The sequence below is a fragment of the Xiphophorus maculatus genome, chromosome 5 (assembly GCF_002775205.1).
Source record: "Xiphophorus maculatus strain JP 163 A chromosome 5, X_maculatus-5.0-male, whole genome shotgun sequence".
In the NCBI taxonomy this organism is placed as follows: Eukaryota; Metazoa; Chordata; class Actinopteri; order Cyprinodontiformes; family Poeciliidae; genus Xiphophorus; species Xiphophorus maculatus.
In genome coordinates, this window is record NC_036447.1 from 30,792,119 (window position 1) to 30,814,454 (window position 22,336).

The 22,336-nt window shown below is 37.0% G+C and overlaps 1 protein-coding gene across 2 annotated transcripts in view; it reads left to right on the forward strand.

The window, feature by feature from the left end:
- The window catches only part of LOC102223772 (noelin-2-like), a 57,210-nt gene that overhangs the window by 22,708 nt on the left and 12,166 nt on the right, over positions 1–22,336 (forward strand). For both annotated transcript variants that reach the window (XM_023334272.1, XM_023334273.1), the window contains 2 exons: positions 10,176–10,395; positions 12,247–12,353. In XM_023334272.1, the coding sequence (XP_023190040.1) occupies positions 10,176–10,395; positions 12,247–12,353 (327 nt within the window). The remainder of the gene's footprint in view (positions 1–10,175; positions 10,396–12,246; positions 12,354–22,336) is intronic.

Below are 22,336 nucleotides of genomic sequence, written 5' to 3' on the forward strand. Positions count from 1 at the left end.
CTGCCAGAGGTACAAAAGATTCAGGCCTCACTCCACACATTGTGGGTGATTCAGTGGGAAGGTTAGTCATCTTGCTATTTGTGTGTTGTGGGTTTGATTCCCTGACAGAGGCTGATATGCAAAGAACCACAAGTTGCTTACTGATCTGCATATCAGTGTATGACTATGCATGTGATTATATAATTTCTGAATAAATACTTTCTTTATTTTTATCCCTGCTGAATATATGCTTTGCAGGTTTTTCTTTAGAAACTTTTTCTTTCAGGTTGAAAGAAAAGCATCACTTTTCTTTCAACCTGCTCTATCAACCACAGTTTGATCTCTAACAAAACCAGGACACCATGGACTTCTTTTGGTTTGGTCAGCAGATAACTATTACTTAATCTCATGCTACCCACAGAAGACACTCTGTCTGTTCTGATGAAGATTCACTCACCTTACGTCAATTGCCTGAAGTTGCTGGCATAGGAGGGGAAATGACTGTATCTTCTCACTGACTATTTAATCCCGAGGGAGTATTCACAGTAAGCATAAAGAGTAATAGTACTGTAGCATGGTCGTTCTGCAGCAGCAGCCCCCACTAGCTCTAACTGATGCAGCCTATTTCATTTCCAGTGCATATGCATTATGTTACATAATGCATGTAATGTTAAAGAAGAAACCAAAAATGTCATTTGCATTATTAAAAAAATATAAAATATTCCAATTAGCTAAACATTTAAAGCTGTGAGTCAAATTTACACTAATCACAAATATGTCAGAAATTACAGCAAGCATCTACAATACAATACACACCAGTGTTTCAGTTATTTCACTCTGAACTATGAAGACTTCATCAGGGGCAAAATATCTTCCTGGATGATGCAATGGTGTAAAGAAAAACTTTGCAAACAATGGCGTCTCTGCTAAAAGTCCAGACCTCTCTTTGGGATACTAAGTCATTTTTTTCAATGTCTTTGTAAATGAAAAGTGTTCATCATGTCATTTTCAAGGTATTCCTCAAAAAATGTGTTACTGATATCATGCAATCAAAATTTTTAATATATTACGTATTTTCCAGGCAGATAGGCCCATTTTAAAATACAAATGTCTTTGTATTAATACATGGTTGGCTCAAGATTAGCATCCACACTGTTGAAATCATCTGTGTCATTTTGAATTTCTTTTCTTCTGCTGAAGAGGATTCTTCTAATGATAAATCCTCAGAGATTTCTTCAAAATTTGTTACAACTTCCTTGCTGTCACAGATTGGTTTCACATCCAGGTCTAGTATGTTTTTGTGAAGACTGGTAAAGACATTTGTTTGTAATGTCTATGTTGGCGAAGATTTAGCCGTGGTTGTAAAAATAACTTGCAAACCTGTAAGCAAGCAAACACATCCAGGTCCATTTGGTCATGAGGAAAATTGACACTTTCAAAAGCAACAAAGTCTTCTGATGCCTTTACTGTCAAATCCATAGTTGTGGTTTTGATGGTAACTTTCTCATCCTTAGAGGAATCTTCCATGTCCTTTTGGTCTTCAAGGTTCAATGTCAAAAGCAAAGTATTTCCATCTCTCATCCTCAGAGCTCTCTACAAAAACGTTGTTGCCTCTTGTGATATATCCTAACAACTTTTCAACTCCCTTCGTAACAAGAAATCCAAGGTCCCATCACAGGCAAAAATCCTCTTGACTTGGTGTTCAGTTAAAATGGTTTGTAAAGTCAGTTTGAAGTCGTCTCTCTGGGATCGATCTACCTCCAACCAAGTTGAAAAGCAAACTGAGAATTCTTGTATCTCTTTGAACATTTATGACATCACTGATGAGAACATAGAGGTTCTCATTAACATGATGATGTCAAACAACCTGTTTCAGGTTCTTGTTTGTTTTAGTTGCTATGGATACACAAGGAGTTATATATGGTTACTGGCATCTAAATTCATAAATGTGAGTCAATAAATGTGTGTAAATTTAAGTTTTGTATTTGTCCTGTTTTCCAACTCATACATACATGTAAAAAATCATAATTTGTTATATAATCATAAACAGTATAGATAACAATGTTTGCCCAATTTTAAAAACAAAAGAGATTATTATAAATTTCAGGAAAAACAGGATTAGATCAAATCCTATTTCCATCATGGGAAAAGAAGTGGAGGTGGGTGAGGAATATAAATACCTCGATGTTCATCTGGACAACAGACTGGACTGGAGAATCAACAGTGAACCGTCTATAATACACTGCCTGGCCAAAAAAAAGTCGCCACCAAAAAATGGTCACACTCTCTAATATTTTGTTGGACCGCCTTTAGCTTTGATTACAGCCCGCATTCGCTGTGGCATTGTTTCAATAAGCTTCTGCAGTGTCACAAGATTTATTTCCATCCAGTGTTGCATTAATCTTTCACCAAGATCTTGTTTTGATGATGGGAGAGTCTGACCACTGCGCAAAGCCTTCTCCAGCACATCCCAAAGATTCTCAATGGGGTTAAGGTCTGGATTCTGTGGTGGCCAATCCATGTGTGAAAAAGATGTCTCATGCTCCCTGAACCACTCTTTCACAATGTGAGCCCGATGAATCCTGGCATTGTCATCTTGGAATATGCCCGTTCCATTTGGGAAGACAAAATCCATTGATGGAATAACCTGGTCATTCAGTATATTCAGGTAGTCAGCTGACCTCATTCTTTGGGCACACAATGTTGCTGAACCTAGACCTGACCAACTGCAGCAACCCCAGATCATAGCACTGCCCCCACAGGCTTGTACAGTAGGCACTAGGCATGATGGGTGCATCACTTCACCTGCCTCTCTTCTTACCCTGATGCGCCCATCACTCTGGAACAGGGTAAATCTGGACTCATCAGACCACATGACCCTCTTCCATTCCTCCAGAGTCCAATCTTTATGCTCCCTAGCAAACTGAAGCCTTTTTTTCTGGTTAACCTTAGTGATTAGAGGTTTTCTTACGGCTACACAGCTGTTCAATCCCAACCCCTTGAGTTCCCTTCGCATTGTGCGTGTGGAAATGCTTTTGCATTCACAATTAAACATACTCCTGAGTTCTGCTGTTGTTTTTCTTCGATTTGATTTGACCAAATGTTTAAGTAATTGCCGATCACGATCATTCAGGATTTTTTTCCGACCACATTTCTTCCTGGAAGACGATGGTTCCCCACCATCCTTCCAGTTTTTAATGATGCGTTGGACAGTTCTTAACCCAATTCTAGTAGTTTCTGCAATCTCCTTAGATGCTTTCTCTGCTTGATGCATGCCAATGATTTGACCCTTCTTAAACAGACTAACGTCTTTTCCACGACCGCAGGATGTGTCTTTTGCCATGGTTGTTTAAGAAATGAGGAGTTACTCATTGCATCAGCTGGGGTTAAATAACTTGTTGCCAGCTGAAAGATAATCTCCTATGCAGTACTTATCCAATAGGAGGCTTGTACCTATTTGCTTAGTTAAATCCAGGTGGCGACTTTTTTTTGGCCAGGCAGTGTATGATGGTATTATCTGCTCTATAGAACAGACTGGGCTTCCTGAGGAAGTTAAGATCCTTCAAGGTTTGCCGCAAGATACTACAGATCTTCTATGAGTCTGTTTTTGAGAGCATCATCTCTTCATTGATCATTTGTTGGGGCAGAAGCTTCAGAGCAAAATCTACACAAAGGTTCCCTCTGATAAGGACCAGTTGATTTTAATGTATACATTTGAAACTGTTAAATTAGGATGTGCTTTTATTCTTTTTACACTAGTTATTACTTGCATCTTTATGAATGCAAGTAATAACTGTGTTTCATGTCGTTCAGTCAATTTGTCCCAAACACAGAGGCAGAGAAGATGTCACAGAATAACCTACAATTCATCCAATGTGGACTTTGATCGACTTCAAACACAGCCACACCTCTTAGAAAACAATTATGATGCAGAAAACCTGATAGTCAGTCAGCAAACAGGCGTTCCAATATCCAGCAGTTGTTTCCTACTCATTAAGCACCAATTTGACAGCACACACAATATGCTACAGAAATCTCATTGTGAATCTGTGATATCAGAAAAACATACATATTTTTGTAATATTACTCATGTAAAAAATGCCACTGCATTGTGCCACAAGGGCATTTTAGAGCCCTTGTGGCACAATGCACATCAGCCCGGCATTCATTTAGTCCTGCCCAAGAGCTTCTCTTGGATGTAATCTCTTTAGTTGTAGCAATGACCTGCAATAATAAACTGTTCTTTAGAAGATTAGTGCAGACTGTGGTAATGCATTATTCAAAAGCTGTGGCACAAATTTTAATTTAGATGAATTATCTGGAGTAGTTTCTTAGTGTCTCGGTATCTGACAATAATGCAGATGACAGTGAGTGTTTTAAATATGTTTTTATTCCATTTTTAGTAAGTTGAAAGTGAAAGATAAGAGACAGGAAAATAACTGATCCTTCCTCTAAAGTCTATTATTTAATCCTGTGAATCCATGTTTTGTGCAGGATCCCTTCTGTTGTGCATCAACTTTGTTTTCTATTTGTTTTTGAATATTTTGAATCAGTTTTATTATTAATCAAATCTAAACTGAGCTAGAGTTCTAAAAAACTGTTTGTAGCTTTCAGTCAGGCAAACTTTAAAGCCTGACCTTCCCTCCACTCACCGTGTTGGGAGTGACCTGGTCTGAAAATATGTACTTCCTAAACTGCGAAGAATCCTAGAAAAGATTAGTTAATTTTATCCAACTACAAACCCAACGGCAGGCTGCAAGCCAGCCCTGAGCTGTTCACAGGGTTCTTCAAAACTTCTTGTTTTGAAGTGTATGAAATCTTAATATAAAAGAATGAAGTTATGTTTGAAGTTAGCGTTCTTAGTCACACAGGCAAAGACTTGTTTATTCATGCATTAGTTAGTTCTGGTTCTCTAGAGCATTTCCTCTCTCAAAGCTTATTTTTAGTACTTGCATATTTTGTGCTTTGGAACTTTTTATATTGCAAACAAATCAGCATGTGTGTTTTACAGACTGAAAAACACTCAGACGCATTATTAGCTCTCTCACAATACCACCTCAACTGAACTTTACTGAAGTAGATTTGGAAGATTCGCCAAATGCACCGCCTAGTGGATGGGTGGAGGAACAACTTGAGGGCAAAGACGACACCAACAAGGTGGCTGTGCTACCAACACCAAGCATCCATATATGATGAGTAGGGAGGCGGAATGTGTTGCATGCAGCTTTAATTTAAATTGTTTTATTAAAAATGCACTAGGTTTGTAGAAGAAACCAAAAGTGTCATTTGCATTATTAAAAAAATATAAAATATTCCAATTAGTTAAACATTTAAAGCTGTGAGTTAAATTTACACTAATCACAAATATGTCAGAAATTACAGCAAGCATCTACAATACAATACACACCAGTGTTTCAGTTATTTCACTCTGAACTTTGAAGACTTCATCAGGGGCAAAATAACTTCCTGGATGGTGCAATGGTGAAACGAAAAACAATGGCGTCTCTGCTAAAAGTCCAGACCTCTCTTTGGGATACTAAGAACATTTTTTTTCAATGTCTTTGTAAATGAAAAGTGTTCATAATTTTATATTCCCGGTATTCCTCAAAAAACATGTTACTGATATCATGCGATCAAAAATTTTAATGTATTATGTATTTTCCAGGCAGATAGGGCCATTTTAAAATACAATCAAGTAACTGTTACCTTCAGATTTTATACATTTCTTGTATATATTTGAAACATGACTTTCCAGAAATTTAACTTTTCTATTTAACACCTCGGAATTGGGCCTCTGTCTCTTTAAGAAGCTTTTTCTTTCCGAAACGCCGGCTTCAGTATGTCACCGCAACAACATTCCTCTATTAAGCATTTAACAATGTTTTATCAGCGATTGACATAAAATTTGTTGGTGATGAGCTCAGCAGATGTTCAGTTTTACCAGTTGTTTGCTAATCACTTCTGCTGCTAGTCTGAAGGAGCCAAGTGGGGAAGTCGCAGGGAAGGGGAGCTCTGTAATACAGACACTTAGAGGGGAGATTCAAGGATTTCTCAAACATGCATGAAAGAATCAAGGCAGCGCTTAGGTGTGTTTTAATTTTGTTTATTTCCTTTATTTAACCAGGTAGACCCCATTGAGATCTGGATCTTATTTTCAAGAGGGACCTGGAGAGAGCACAATATTATCACTTGTTGTGAATCTCAAAAAAGTCAATTTTACATAATATGGCCAATTTTATGATGGTTTCTTTCCATAACCCTTAGTGCAACACTGGAGCATGTTCAGCCTCAGAAGTGTGATAATTTGCATCACAGGTCTTTAAATTTTAGCTCCAAGCAGGAGGAGAGACCTACATAGTGATTATATAAACAAAGTTAAATCCCCACAGAAGGAGCAACGTAACAGACACACAACTCGCCCTTAATTCCCCAAATATAGCTTATTGCTGCCTTCCCTTAAATCCATTTGCCTTTCATCTCTTGCCAAGCATCATCTAAAAACCAGGGGGTCTGTCCTTGGTTACTTTATGCAGCTTGTCTGTGTTTGTGTGTTTGTGTGCATATGCATATGTGCTTGATGCTCCTGGGGCTGAGGAGGGTTCAGTCATAAGCTTTTTGCCTTCGCACCATGTGGCAGAACGGCTGAATATTTATGCCCAACTAGAGTAAGTTTATCAATAACTAAACAGTATTTCTACACCACAGAGGAAGCGATTGAAGAGCTGGAGGTCAGAACGATAAACAGAAAAAAAAAAAGAATACAGAAACGGATTGAAAAATAAGATTAAAGGCTTTTAATATATTTTAATTATTACTTGATGGAACAATCCATCCTTCCATTGAAAATGAATTGGTTTAAACTATATTAATGTGCTAATGCACATGATGCACATTAATACAGTTTGGCTTTCATCTCTTGCCAAGCACAATCTAAAAGCCAGGGGGTCTGTAACACACCTTCACTTCACACATTACTTTGCTTTGGCATCTCTATGAGTGAACTTACCCCCCCCCCCCCCATCTCCACAAAAATGGTGTCAAACATTTGTGCTGGTTTGTGCAGCACAAATTTTTGTTTGTGGCACTATAATTTTAAAGATATTAAGAAATGATTTTAGAGGTCATGAAAGGTCAAACAGCCCTCCCCCACCTCCCTGAAATCAGACAAAATTGCTGTCAATCAACTACGTTTGTGAGACAACATTTTTGTTTGTGCTTCTTTGTTTTTGAAGATATGAACGACATTTTAAAGATCATTTTGATTTTGTAAAGGGGTGGACGTGTGTGTGTGTGTGTGTGTGTGTGTGTGTGTGTGTGTGTGTGTGTGTGTGTGTGTGTATGTGTGTGTGGGAGGAGGAGTTGACCTTTAAACTTTCATTAATATCTTCAAAGCCAAAGGAGCACAAATATAGTTGAGTTGACTGACACCAATTTTGTCTGATTTCAAGATGGTGGGGGAGGGAGGTGTTTGACCCTTTATGACCTCTGAAAACATTTCTCAATACCTTTAAAATAATAGTGGCACGCAAACATTTTTGCTGCACAAACATTTGACACCAATTTTGCCTGTTTTGAAGAAGGTGGGAGGGGGGGGGAGGGCAACATCACTCAGGGAGTTTGTGGTAGTAATGTGACAAAAAGTCACATTTCTACCACAAACTATCACATTAAAAGCTTCACGGCAGGGGGAAGGGGGGGGGGGAGGGGAGGCAATGAATGACATGAAAAAAATTGGGCTGAAAATATTTTAAACTTGATAGAGTGGAGGGAAACAGTGAGCATAACTGTTCCCACAACAGTTAGTGAGCATAACTGCTGTGGGAACAGTAGGACTTAGACTGATTGGTAAATGTCTTTCCTTGATTTGTCGCTGTGGTTATTTGTGTGTGGGAGTTTTGCTGTTCGGAGAGAATAATGACGCCTTTGTCTTCCCACTGAAACGTCTTTTAAACTCCCTTTTGTTTTGAATATGAACTCAGAATCCTTTCTCCACACAGCTAACTGCTGTGCAGAAATTTAAAGACAAAGAGGCATCTACATAATCTTACTAGCACACAATAATAACCCTTCATCCTTCTGCAGTAACACACAGTTACTTCCTATATATAATTTATACCAATATGATGTTCATTAAGCTGTTTGTAGACTAATGTCAGATTTCTTTCTGGTTCCTGATTCATCTGCTGTGAGTTATAAAATTTAAATCACAAAGCTTTATGCTTTTTATCTGGGTCAGAGCAAACTGTAGTCCAGCCCCTGCATATTCTTTTCCGGTACATTTTTCATCTCCTTCTGTGGGATTTTGAAGTGTTCCCAGGCCAGATGGAACGTGTATTCCCTCCAGCATGTTCTGGGGGGCTTTGCATTTGGTAATGTGATTTTTTTTTTCCCATCCTCACATTTTCTTTCTTTAGTTTTAGCTCATCTCCAAGGAGAGCTAAAAGGTCTTAATATGGAAGCAGAAAAAAACATGACTCAGCGTGTCCTAGCAGTTAAATGTGTGTAAAATAAAGTCATGAATAACAGAAGAGAGAGAATGTTTAAAAAAAATATATTTTGCTCAAGTAAACACATTTGTGAAAGTAAATAGGTTTTAGCCAAGCTTCACAAAATGTTTAACTGAACTTCTACTGCTTATTGTTGTGATTAGTGACGAGGTTCATCACTGAGACACAAACTCCTCTGCAGTCAGATGTAGAAACGAATAAAATACAAAATAGAAGCTTATATATTAAGTTTGATCTTAATTGAAACTGCAGCATGCTTCTCCAAACAAAGAGGAAACTTACTGATGATTTTTTAGCTTTAATGCCTTTAAAGGTACATTCCACTCATCCTCATATTACCACCCTAAGAGCTAAAACACAAAGATGTAAGTAATCATTTTATAATGCTTCCATTTATTTGCTACTTTAAGTTTATGCCAAATAAACATATTAACAGGCAAAATACACATTACACAAACTAAATACTTTTCACAACTAACACACCTTTGACTCTTTGGAGGGGCTGCCAGTATGAAACAATGTTTCTCATTGCTCCATGAAAAACAAACTCCTAACTGTTGGATCTGCTGTAAGTGAGAATATTTTTGAGGAAAGTTGCACAGAAAGGCAATGACCAGGCTAATGTCAAACAATTTCCAGTCATTCAAACAATCAAATCTATTACTCTTCTCTGTGTCTCTATTAAGATGAGCTGACAGTGAGAATCTGGGCAGTACTGAGCTTCAACAAAATCACCCCGAGTCAACAAATGAATGTGTCTTATGAAGTCAGAGGGTTTTCTCATTATGAAGTTTAAAAGATGGCAATGCCAGGCAGCTAATTACTGTTTACATTCTGACCACATGATGGTCTGAGTCTGTGAGCGGATGAGAGTTAAGCTGAGAGACAGTGATTCGGAAAATAAAACCATTTTATTATATTAAAACCACACTTTTATCATCTCATCTCACTGTGGAATCACATTAAAATGAAGAGGTATAGAAACAGCTGCTAATTTGGCTGTTTTAATTGGGTTTTAAGGGCTGTTGTGCTTTTTTAGCTACACACACAGACACACCCCCCCCCCCCCAGCCCCCAAACACACACACACACACGCCCACACACACACACACATATATATATATATATATATATATATATATATATATATATATATATATATATATAAACATTTTTCATCTTAATAAAACTATTGGACTGTAGACGGTAAAGACATTGGCAAAATGTCTTTACCAGTGTGTCACACTTTGGCTACATGGGAAGATCAGTCATTTTGCAATCTAAAAGCTGTGGGTTCATTTTCAGCTTTCTTCTGCATGAAGAATCCGAAATTAATCACTCCATGGTTCTTTTACATCAACTAAAAGATGAACTGCTGTTTTCTTGACAGTGATGATGCAGAGATGACTGATATACTGATGACAATCCAGTAGTTTTTGGTGAGGTGAGGGGAAAATGCCTGCAGGACAAATCTGAGCCTTGGATATCCACCATTCTCTACACCCTCTTACTGTTTCCGCTTCTCAGCCTTTGGGGAGGAAAAATAACAAGCATGTTAGCTGATAACAAGAGTACTGCAAATGCCACTTTTTTCACCTTGAACTTCCTGTAGGTCAGTCGCTAAGTTATGCCCCTCTGCTGCTCAGTTCCTGTAACTTGTCCCATTTTCCATCTCTTGTGCACCACCAGGAGTTAAAGGGCCAGATGTCTCAGCTGCGGCCCCTGTTGTCGGTGGTGGAGCAGTACAGATTGGACTTGCAGATGCTGGCCACCTTGCGAATGGAGCTGCTCAACCTATCGATCATCCTGACAGCCATTCAGGAGGAGGTTGGAGCATATGACTATGAAGAACTTCAGCAAAGGGTGTTACTGCTGGAGACCAGGCTGCACAGCTGCATGAACAAACTGGGTATGTGTTACAGGGTCATAAAGAAAATGTGTTGCTGGGGCTGACTTTAAAAGAAATCCCAGGGCTTGTATTTTCTAATTTGGCAGGAGAGTAATGCCAGTTAGGACGGCTATGCATTTACTGATTGCCTGCGAATTTTGTGACATTTAATTTAAAAACACAACACAGAGTAAATGGAAAAGGCATAAAGGGCTGACTATAATAAATGATCCAAGTGGTGAGTAGAACAAATAAAGACATTAAAAAAATCACATATTCCAACCGTTATTACATCAGTTTAGAGTTGATTTTTTTTTAAATGTCCATAAACGGATCATCTCTCAGAAATGACCAGCATGTTAAATCTTAGAGCTTAAACATAGCTGTGAAGATTGTACATCACAGCTATGCTGTCAGGTCCTTTTTTGGTGCAGCATAACCTTCTAATTGCTTCAGAGAGGAAATGACAGCACCATTAAATAAAAAGATATTAATTAGCAACAAAATGTGATGTAGTCTTGAAAGATCAGTTTGACATTTGGAGATTTGTGCTCCTTCACTTTCTTGCACTCCAGGCTGCAGAGTAAATATAGAGTTCCAACTTACGGCAGTGAGCCGTTTTTCAGATTGTCCTGCATTCACTGAGCTCAGGTATGTCTGAAGGCTGTCTATACCCTCTGTGTGCTACAAAGATTAGACACCAAATAAATGTGTTGAAAAAGATGTTAAACAGCTGCTCTGGGAGCCTGAAGCAGTGAAACTCTTACAAGGTCAGACAGTGCCGAAAATCATTTATGCTTTTAATTTCTGTACATTTGTTATTGGAATTTTATCCACCTCCAACACAAAGTTAAGTGGAAGGAATATTTCAAAACGTGCTCCTTTTTCAATGCATTATTTTAAAGATGTGCCATACGTTTGTATTTAGCTCCTCAGAGTCAATAACTGTAAATGGGGAGTGTTGTGTACAATCGACGCTTTTGAGCTTTACATCATAATATAATGTTCGCTCATCAAAAACATATGTGGAGTTTTGCTTTGAGTCTTTCTTGCATGTTTGAGAAATCCTTTAGTCTCCCTTGGGAACTATATGGTGGTGCCAAATGGTTGCCACCAAGCACATGCTCCAAGCCAAGCTTCCACCTCACAGAGAAACTCCCCCATATCGTTCCCCAAACCTCCCCCACTCAACTCCTTCAGACTAGCAGCAGCAGCAATTAGCAAATAGCTTTGTGAAACTGTGAATCTGCTATTTCACAAAGCTTTAGTAAAGTAGTTTAACTACTTTTTATCGCATTGCTCCTATGAATATTGTATATGGGTTAATGGTAAAACTTTGATGTACTGAAGGCAAAGTTTCAGAAAGACCAAGAGCTTCTTATGGACAAAAAGGTCAATTTCAAGATGTTAAATTGCAAAGTCAAATTTCTTTTAAGTCATTTTGGATATACATCTTTTTTTATAACATCTGAAGCTAATATATTTACATTATTCTGCTATAAAAAGACACTACGTGCTTGGAAAATACATCATATGTCCCCCTTAAAGTACATCACGACCTTTGCAAGACAGTTTGTCAAGACAGAAACACAAGTTCAGGGATTCTGTTTGGAGAAGGAAAAAAGTTGGGGTAAATTTCAAATAAGAGTTTGGTGCCACTTTAAGGTTACAGTTTTGTTTAGCTGGATTAATGCTGCAGCATCAGAAGCACATATAAATTCCTCAGAAACAATGTTTATTTTTGAGAAAGATTTTATAAAAAGGGTGATAAATTAGCAGTTGATGACTCCTTATGAATTAACTGGGAACTTCCATTTCATTCATTTGTCTTTTTTGTAAAACATACAATTAACATTTTCTGGGATCTTTCAGGTTGTGGTCGCCTGACTGCAGTTAGCAACCCGATCACTGTGAAATCATCAGGGTCCCGCTTTGGCTCCTGGATGACTGACGCCATGATTCCCAGCTCTGACAGCAGGGTAGGTGCATGAAGTCCAAAGATCATCTATTACAAAAAGACTGAATAAGAATTTAAATCTTATATGTGGTAACCCAGAATTGATTTCACAGTTCATAATCATGATTCATAAAGTGTAATTGTATAATTGTCATAAAGTAAAATTCAAGAGTTTTGGTATTGGCATTGTTACCCAGTCAGATTTTGAGACAATCCAGTGGACAAAATAAAATCACAATTATTTTTGGATTGCCTTTTTTAAACTTTTTTCAGTTTAATGCATCTTGCATTATTAATTTATGGAAACCAGATAACCAAAATATCTAAAGCTGGATGTGTGTAAATATACTGGAGTTTTCTGTAGGAGCGCACCAATTTCAGTTTTCTGGCTGATCGCCGATTATCCATCTTTAAAAAGCCTGACTTGTTGATTCACATTTTGGCCAATTCAGTTTTTTTTTCTCTGAAATGTTGTTAAATTTAGGAACAAAGTCTCTGAGCTGCCAACAGTGGGGTGAAATTGTAAACATGCAGATAATAAACCTGGTGGGAGGGTCTGTCTGTCAAAGTACTTTTCTCAAAAGAACAGAAGAAGACAGTAGTTGACTTTCAGATCTTTGCTGTGGTATAGATAAGATTGGCTCCACATGTAAATATCAATCGATTAATAACTGATCCACTAAAATTAAGAAAATTGGGGCCCATTTATCACCTCTAGTTTTCTGTGATGGAAGCATTTCATGTGACATCCAGCTTTAAAATATACATCCCCAAATGTGGGTGATTTACAGAGTTTTTACAACAGGAGTTTTTGGAATTGTTGTTAAAAATACTGACTTGAAAATTATACTGACCATCATTTGCATTGACCATTTAGGAAAATCTGAGAAAATATCACTTGCATAATAATTTGGAACATGGTGTATGTACATATCTGGCTTCAGCTTTATATCCCTTCTTGGCCAGGGTTGGATTGTGAGCAGGATGTCTGGGTTCCTTTTATTTCCTTGAACCCAAGTTTTTATGGTCACAAAGGAACTGTAGGCACAATCAAAAGAAAAGGAAATCTTAGGTACTGCTGTTTTTGAAACCATATAAAAATGTACATAAAGTAATAAAGATGGATGACCTTGATAAAATATTTTTTAGGTCTGGTTTAAGAAATCTTTGTAGAAGCCAGCATCATAGTAAATGATGATGTCTACGGTCACATGGTTGGGAGGCGCGACATTCTCCTTAATGTATTTTCTCTGTCTTATTTCCAGCATGACTTTGTTGTGCACTTTGTTTTCACTCTTTACAAGCTTCAGTCGCCTCTAACGGATGCACACACAGACACAATAAAACAGTCTGTTCAGGCAGCGCATATTTATCTAGTTGTCAAGGCGACTGTCTTCCAGTTGCCAGGTGTGATTTATATTGCCACGCTTACCCGTGCTATGTGAACTTTCCCTGTAATGGGAGGGAACCATGCAAAGCATCAGTATTCCAGTTGCATGACCCGTTTAGTTCCAGTTCACTGGTGTAAGGTCCTTCACATTTCTGATGTCTGTTTGGATCTTCTTTCCTCATCTTCCATCTTGATGGTTATTGATGTATAATGTATGTTCTCTATTCAGAGTGCGGCATTCTGGCAACGAAACAAGTAGAGCTTATAAAAATGCAGGATTTGTTACTTGTATGTGTTCTATATATAACACAATGAAAATCTAAAAAGATCTCAACTTCCGCTAACAGTTTTTTTCTATCTTTAAGACTGTTTTTGTGCTGATGGTTATGTTAACCTTTAATATGGCCTAATAAAACATGATACATTTTGTTAATTCTTGTGCTTTGACTAAGTCGGGGCACCACTTGCTCATCAAGAAAATAATAGTCAAATAGTGCGGTCTCAGTTATTGTTAATACATAACTGCATGACAAAAGTTTAGTTATAATAAGTCCAGCATTTTCCTTTTTCTGAACAGTGAGATGCAAAATGTATGGAATAAAATACTAACTTCTCTCCAAAATACAAGTTTACGAACAAACACAACAATAATTCGACCACACAGTAAAATACTCAAAGTAACACTACCCTAGTAACACTCAACTCAAACTAAACTAAAGTACACTAAAACTACTAAAAGTAAAAACAGAAGAAATAAATACAGATAAATTAATAAAATCTATGAAATGAAACATGATGGCAAAGTTCAGTATGAAGATTAAGAAGCCAGATTTAATTCATTAGGATTTTTTAATTCAATTCATTTTATTTATGAAATCACACTAAAGGTCCTCTTGAGGCACTTCAGAAAAAAGACATTTGAATTGATCATAGTTATCAACTCCTAGTTAATTATTCAAATTAGCTTTAAAAGTTTTTAGCCAAGGAAACCCAGCAGATTGTGTCATTGTGTCATTGTGTCATTGACGTGTATTTTTTTATACAGCAACACCATAAGTATGTGACAAATAAAGCATAAAATAATCCATAGAATGACATAGAATTTCACAGTTGAGTATGAATATGTATGCTTCAAGACCATGGATTGTTGAAGAGTTTTGTTGGTGAAGCATTACCTTCCTACACAACTCGATTCTTAACTCCCTTCACTGCTCAGTCTGGGTTTTCTCCCATTGAACTGGATTTCTCAGGTAGATTTTCTACCGGCCAATCAGTGAACAGAAGCTTTATTAATTTTGACTGAATTAGAAATCAATACCCTTTTCCGAAAGTCGATAATATATTTAACAGTTTCCACACAGACAGATAATTTAATAACTTGGAATGGCAAAATAGCGGACAACCAGACAGCAGTTTCTAAGCTGCACACTTACAAAAATCACATCACCTGCATTTTCTGTGCTCTCAGAAAACCAAAACTAATAGAAACATAATGTAAATGCTGTTTGTGGCTTGTGATAAACATAATGCACCTTTGATAACATTTGTCCTCAAGTTGAGAAAGCTGTTACGACTTATACTGTACCTGGACAGCAGTATGATAGCTGCAATTTCTCTTCCAAATATTTTATTATTGTTTTCCCAGCAGATCTGAAGTGTAAGGACTCCTTTTAGCATTGCCAACCCACTGTCTGCACACACACTTAGATACACACATGCACGATGTGTGAGTCAAAATGAGTAAATGTCCATTTCACAGATTCTTGGGTATCCATGACTACAGTGTCGGCACACGGTCCCAGCTTGACATTTATGAAATCTTTATTAGGTCTTTAAAGTATGACGGGGTGTGTGTTTGTGTGTGTGTGTGTTTGCATGATTTACTCTCACTCTCTGAGGCCGGCCAACATCTGTCGCAGCATTTGAGGACATCTTCTAAAGTGTGGGCATTTCGTGATCTGTCAAGGTTTCTCTGTTGATGGAATCAGAGATGAAGGAAAAGAACAAACACACTACAGCCTTCTGGCACAGTCTGGGCTTTCTCCCCTTCACTCGAATTGTCTCCAGTTGATTTTCTACAAGGCCAATCAGCAAACAGAAGGAGAAGCTTTGAAGTTGATTTACTGCTCTGTTGTAGAATTGTACTTTGTCTGTAGTTTTAGCGATGGCAGTGGAGAAACTGAACGTAGACAAATATTAAGGTGCTTCCAAATATTGAGTTGGCTGCCAGTGGAAAAGCAGCTTTGTTGGGAAAGGGTTGCTCAGAAGTGCAGGGTTGAGGAAAACATTTGATCAAAGATTAATATGAAAAACTAATGAGGTCAAAGATGATTAGGAGAAAGGTCATTATGACTTAATAATAATTTAAATGATTTAGGCCCTGTTGATTTTTCCATGTTTCTATTTAATTAAAATTGTATTTCATCTGTAGATACTTTATTACTATATACTGTGGCTGTTTACATGTATATTTTTAGATATTTTTATATTCAACGGGGCATATTTTGTTATTGTGCTGCTGTAACAAATGAATTTCCCCACTGTGACTAATAAAGGTTTATTCTACTCTATTCTGAAAAAAATAATGGACATTTACAGATGGTATTTATTTTGTTTGATTATTTTGAGAATGCTTTATTAAATTTTCCATCTGGTAATCTTAAAATATAAAAAGATTGAAGGCTGGGAGAGGTAAAGTGGGCAGTAAATACCAACTGTCACTGAGATAGTAATATATACTGTACCTTAGATGAAACGGACAATCTGGATACAACATTTTGTAAACAGATATCTTTACGGTTCCCTGCATTTATGCTCTGCATGCAAGAAGATATTTTGCCATCTGCTTGAAGTTTCACAGCTGTTCACATTACTTCTACAGGTTTAAGTGACTGAGATACTAGTGGAATTGATTAGTGCAACAGTGTCTTCACAGGTCTGCCCAAAAAGAAAGTCAGACTAGGCTTCCTTAAACTGCTAGGTTTTACTAGCCCACAATGGAAACAGAGGTTGAGTTCATTATCTTACGATGAAACTGTTATGTATGTAACCGAATCTGAAACTGTCTTTGTGATTGTATTGGATTTCAAGGATTGATTTAGTAATAATTTTCTGACATACATTAGATTAAACAAGATATCTTAGCATAATTATATTTCTTGTGTATTGGCACTATTGACCATTTGCAACTATGTCACTGAATCATTGATGGATGTTGGAAGTGAGGGACTGGTGTATTGAACAGACTGAAACTGTTCTCCCAAGTTATTTATGCCAGTTTAGCCATGATTGTTGCCATTGTATCATTTGTTTTGACTTGTTCGAGTCAGGCTATATGAACGTAACACACCAGGTTGTGGCTCATATTTACAAAAGTTTGAAATAACTAGCTGAGAAACCGACCCGTCCCTCCTTAATCATGATGCATTGATCAAACTGCCAACGTTGCCTGAAGTCAGACCACAACATTTATATCACTATGTCATAAAAAACATACAAAAGACCAGATGCTAACCAGTTTTTTTCCACACATGTTAGGCTACATGACAGTGTGGCTTTGTCTCCATGGTTACTAATGGTTAGACGTGCACCAACCTCATATTGCAATGTTTGGTATGTTTCTAATCATACTTACTAATAAAACATATGAACGTTAATCTTCTTACTTTGCAAGACTGTCTTTGCGATTGACAGCTGCCACCGGATCTTTCCTCATTAAAACTTATAGAATAAAATGACAAGTTTGGTTTGCATTCTTGTTTGTTTGTGCAGCTCTATGGCCATTTTTAAAGTGAAATCAAGTAAATAAAAGTGATATTTGGTTACAGATGTCTGCTTTTTGATAGGGCCGCATGTGGTCTGTCATGGCAGAGTGGTCAGAGTTCTGAAGAGTGTCAATATAAATATAGAGAGCAGTATTGTACTGAATTCTGGTGTCCATTTAAAACACAAAAACCTGTGTTGCATCACATACACACCAAAAACTAAACTATCCATCAAATATGTCTACATGTCTGTCGCTGGGCCTACACCCATAACCCTTCGCTATCACCCTTCAGAAGCCTTCCTTTCAAGTTTAACAATCTCTGTACCAATGTCTTTTTTTTTTTTTTTTTTTACAAGGGAATTCTGTTCTGTGAGTGTCAAAATCACCCTTCTGCAGCCACGAATATCCATTATGTTATACTAGGGGACATAGTGGTGAAATTTAGACTTTAATACCCTTATATCCCAATTTTCTACACCTGACTTGAATTGATGATTGCTGACAAGACTTCTGTTGAGCTTGATGAAAGCTGTTGAGGTAATGGATTTATTTCAAACATGTTTATTGCATCTGCTAGTTTAATTTTCTCACATATCTGGTGTGAATTGTGTAGCATGCATACTGATATGCCTGGAGTTACGCTCCACAAATGTATAGTGCCTGTTTTGAATGCAGAAAAAGATGCAACCCAGAAGAGAATCTGTCTTTCAAATAGTCTCTGGCAATTCAATTAAAGGACCAACCTCTGCAAACGTGTAAAATTTCCGTAACACTACCAAATTTAAACAACAATGAAAGGAGCTGTTATGTTGAACCAATTTAGAAACTGACTTTTAAAATGTTCCCGTTTTTCACAAAATGCTATTTGCGTGGACATGACCAGGTGGATCAGTTACTTGAGCCCTGGTTGCTACTGTCTTGTATCTTTGAGGGGAAACTGATTTACAAGCTGCTCTTCAAGTGAAAATCGCTCCGATCACCGTGTCTCGAAATGAGCTAAGAAGATTTTTCTAATACGTAATTAGTCTGACTCATAAATGTAATGAAACATCAAAGATGTGTTTCTGGAGTGTCAACAGTATAGTAAATATTTGCTTAAATGTCTCATGTTTTTAGCAGCTGTTTATATTTTTTCTAAATGGCACATGATGCAGCACTTCACTGCGGTCTAACTTACCATGCTTATTTGTTGGTTAACTGGAAGCAATTACAGGGATCTAAGATTAGTTGAACATGTTGGCCTAAATATGTTTTAATTTTCCTATTAACGAAAATAGGGCTGTTTGTGATATGTCAAAACTCATAATTACTTCAAATGTTTATATATTTTTGTTAGATTTTTCACTTGTGGAGGTCACCATTTATAAACCTGCTGGGTTTAAAAATGGTGACCAAAACCAGAACGGATGCATTTTGGAATCTACAGAGTAAACACAGGAAGGCTAAGTTTATCATATTGCTTATCATGTTGTGTTTGCCTGGAGAAATTTTAAATAATGCCACACTGTCACTGTTGGCTGTAATAACACCCCCCGGGCCCCCAAAAAGCAAAACAGAACAGTCAGGTGAATCTGGATCACTTCCCACAAGAAAAAAAAAGAGCGCAGTCTGACAGTGTATACTGATCTGACACCAGAGCCGAAGGACCTACATTTTTGTTCTCAACATTTTTCTCCAGAAAACTTTGTAATGTGTATGAGCTAAACTGACAAGGGCTCTAACAGGTGATCATTACCTTAATGAGCTAAAAATAAATGCAGACAGTTTTTATCCACAAAGCACATAAAACCTGCTGGGAGAAGCATCAGACAGCGCTCTTCATTTACGTTCAGACCGGGAGACCAGGAGTACTTATCGGATCACCCAACCAATCAGTCTGTGTTTCATTTATGAAGCTAAAAGTAGCAGCAGCAAAACACCAGTTTCTACGGCCAAATTGATCCTCTTCCTCCATTTGGTCCTCTTCATCTTCATTACCTCTTGTGATTTCTCTATTCTGATCAATTTCAACACGCTCCAGTTCAATTTGAAAAGGCTTAATGACGTTACTCATCGCTGTTTAGACATTATTTACCCAGGATGCATTGCAGCATGAACAACACAGTGACGTTCGTGCGACAATATTTGATTAAAATTTATAAAAACTAAACAGCCTACAATATTACTGTATGGTTTTTAATTTAAAATAAACATTTCTCAAAGTCTATTGTTACAACTAATCAAGGATCCTTTTAAAAAGCCTTACTGGACTATTTCAACATGTGAATAATGTATTCACAACTAACTTTCTTAATCTCAAACTTAGCTTTTTAAGTTGTATGAAATTAAATTGTGCATTCACATATGAGATAACAGAAAACAAAGAGTTTTCCTTCCTTTGAATTTTTGTTCAAAATGAAATTCGAAAGGAGGAAGGGAACAGATTGCTGAAAGTAGAATAAGAGAAGGTAGTCAGTCCTTTTCATTGTCTTTCCAAAGTGAATTTCAATTAGAATATGAGATATTCAAAGCCCCCAAAATATCAGTATAATCATTTATCACTGTCCCTGTCTTAAATTTCTTGATTCAACTTGAATGTTGAATACTGTAAATGAAAATAATAAAACTTTTCAGCATGTTTTGTGAAAGCTCTGCAGAAGAGAATTTATTTCTCATAAAATTAATCTAAATATTTTTCTCATTCTGCAATTGTAATAATGAGCTTCTGTTTCACCTACAATAGTTTCTTCTCCCATTGCTCTTCACTCCTCTCCTTCATCTGTTTCACCTCTAGTCCTTCTCTGGGTAATTCATTTTCCACACTGGGGAAGGTTAATTTTTCTTCCATTTGTTGCCTCTTCACACTCCTCTCCCATCAGTCTTTTCTTCTTCTGAATAGCTTTACCCAATTTTTGATTGCAATCAGATTATTCGGTTTTACTTTCCAACAGACCGTAACATAAATTTTGGTCAACCTAATTAGAGAAATTAGATGAGATGAAAGCCAATCTTCCATACCTGGATATGGGAGAATTTACTTGTCACATACGTTCATCCCTCTCATAAGTTGTCACATTCATCTCTTTAAAAGCACAAACCTTTTTGACCAATATTTTATGTTATGCGCCAAACACCAGATTTATTTTTTCAAATAGATTTATTTTTTATTATTTTGTTTTGAGATTTTTTGTTGTTGTTGATGGATTAAGATGAATATTTTGGGGAAGAGGGGATCTAGATGTTTAATAAAGTTTGTGTACTGCTGGAAATGTAAACTTTACTCTAATCTCAAATACTTTCCAGTCTCTTAAAGGTTTCCTTCCAGCATTCTCCTGTAAATGGCTACATGTGTCTTTCATTTAACTCCTACCAGTTTCCCTGTTCATGTTGGTGAAATTAGAATATCACTAGCACCATGTTTTACAAGTGGGATGACATGTTCAGTGTAATGTTCACTGTTAGATGTCTACCACAAATAGCATTTGTTGACAAAGAAGTTCAGTTATAGTCTCATTTGACTAAAGAGCCATCTTCGTCATGTTTGCTTGCAACAAATTGTGATTGGTGGTTCTCATGACTGACTTTCTTCTTCCCAGTCTTTAACATAAGTCAAAGTTATGTGGTGCATGATGACTAATAGAGATCCTGATCTTTATACTGAGATTAATTTACATGTAGGCTGGCTATTTACAAAGAAGTTGCACTATGTTTTCCTTGGGGGTGTTAAATTAAGTGGGGTAGAATGACAATACAAACCATTTATTTCATATTTTTATTTGTGAAAACATTCACCACCACCGGTCCCTTTGCTCACACTTTACTTTATGCACTTCTTTGACAGACAGATATCATGTCTGTTGCATAAAATCCTGCTCAAATACATTGAAGTTTGTGGTTGTAATGTGACAAAATGAGAACAAACAGACAAATTTGTAAGTCGCTGTCTACATTCATCATTTTTCTGAGGTATCAACAAGACGAGCTTTATTCGGAAGTTGTAATAATGTCTTTTCTTATTAATCATATCACTGTGGTACACTGGACCAGGAGCAGCAAAAGATTGTTTAAGGGTCCCCATTAGCTTCAGACCATCATGGAAAATAAATGGCAATTACTTACCAGACAGAGACAAACACAAGCAGATGTCATTTATCACAGACGACCTCCGGCTTACTGACTTGTAATGATGGCCCATTTTGAAGGAACACATCTTTCATAATGGCAACTTTGTGGTGTTTTTTAAAATTATTATTATTATTTCAACTGGCTGCGGCCCAAAGAAATTGTGAAAATGTATTCCTGAAATGAAACTTTTAAAACATAGAAATTGTGTTGGCTAATGATGCCCTTAATGCTGAAGGCAGTGCTTGCTGGTTTTAGTATTCAGGGGGAAAAAAAAACTGTTGCTGGAATCCTATTATATTTTGTCCATTATCTAAAAGCATCTCAATACCCAGAGGCTGATATTCCAAGGAGGGTGTGGAGCTTTCTAACTTTTAATAGACATATTCTGTCCTAATTATTAGGTGGAGTGAATATTGCAGTGCATTTGATTGTAATATTACCACAGTTTGCCCTTATTTTACTTGCTAATTATGTAGTGACCAAAAGAAGGAGAGTCTTAGGAGTTACACAGTGGGATCATTGGTGGTAAGCAGCAGTGACAACGATAGATTACTTCAAATTAAAGTAATATATTTGCTCATTTGGGACTAATTTATTTTACAGGCTTAATAACAATCAAACTGTAAAATCAATGTTTCCATGCCCACCTTAAGAATAACGCTTGAAATAGTTAAATTCCATGTAAACAAGGAAAATAAAAAGCTTTGCAAATCTGAAAGTGGAAACCAATAACTGAGTGGATTGA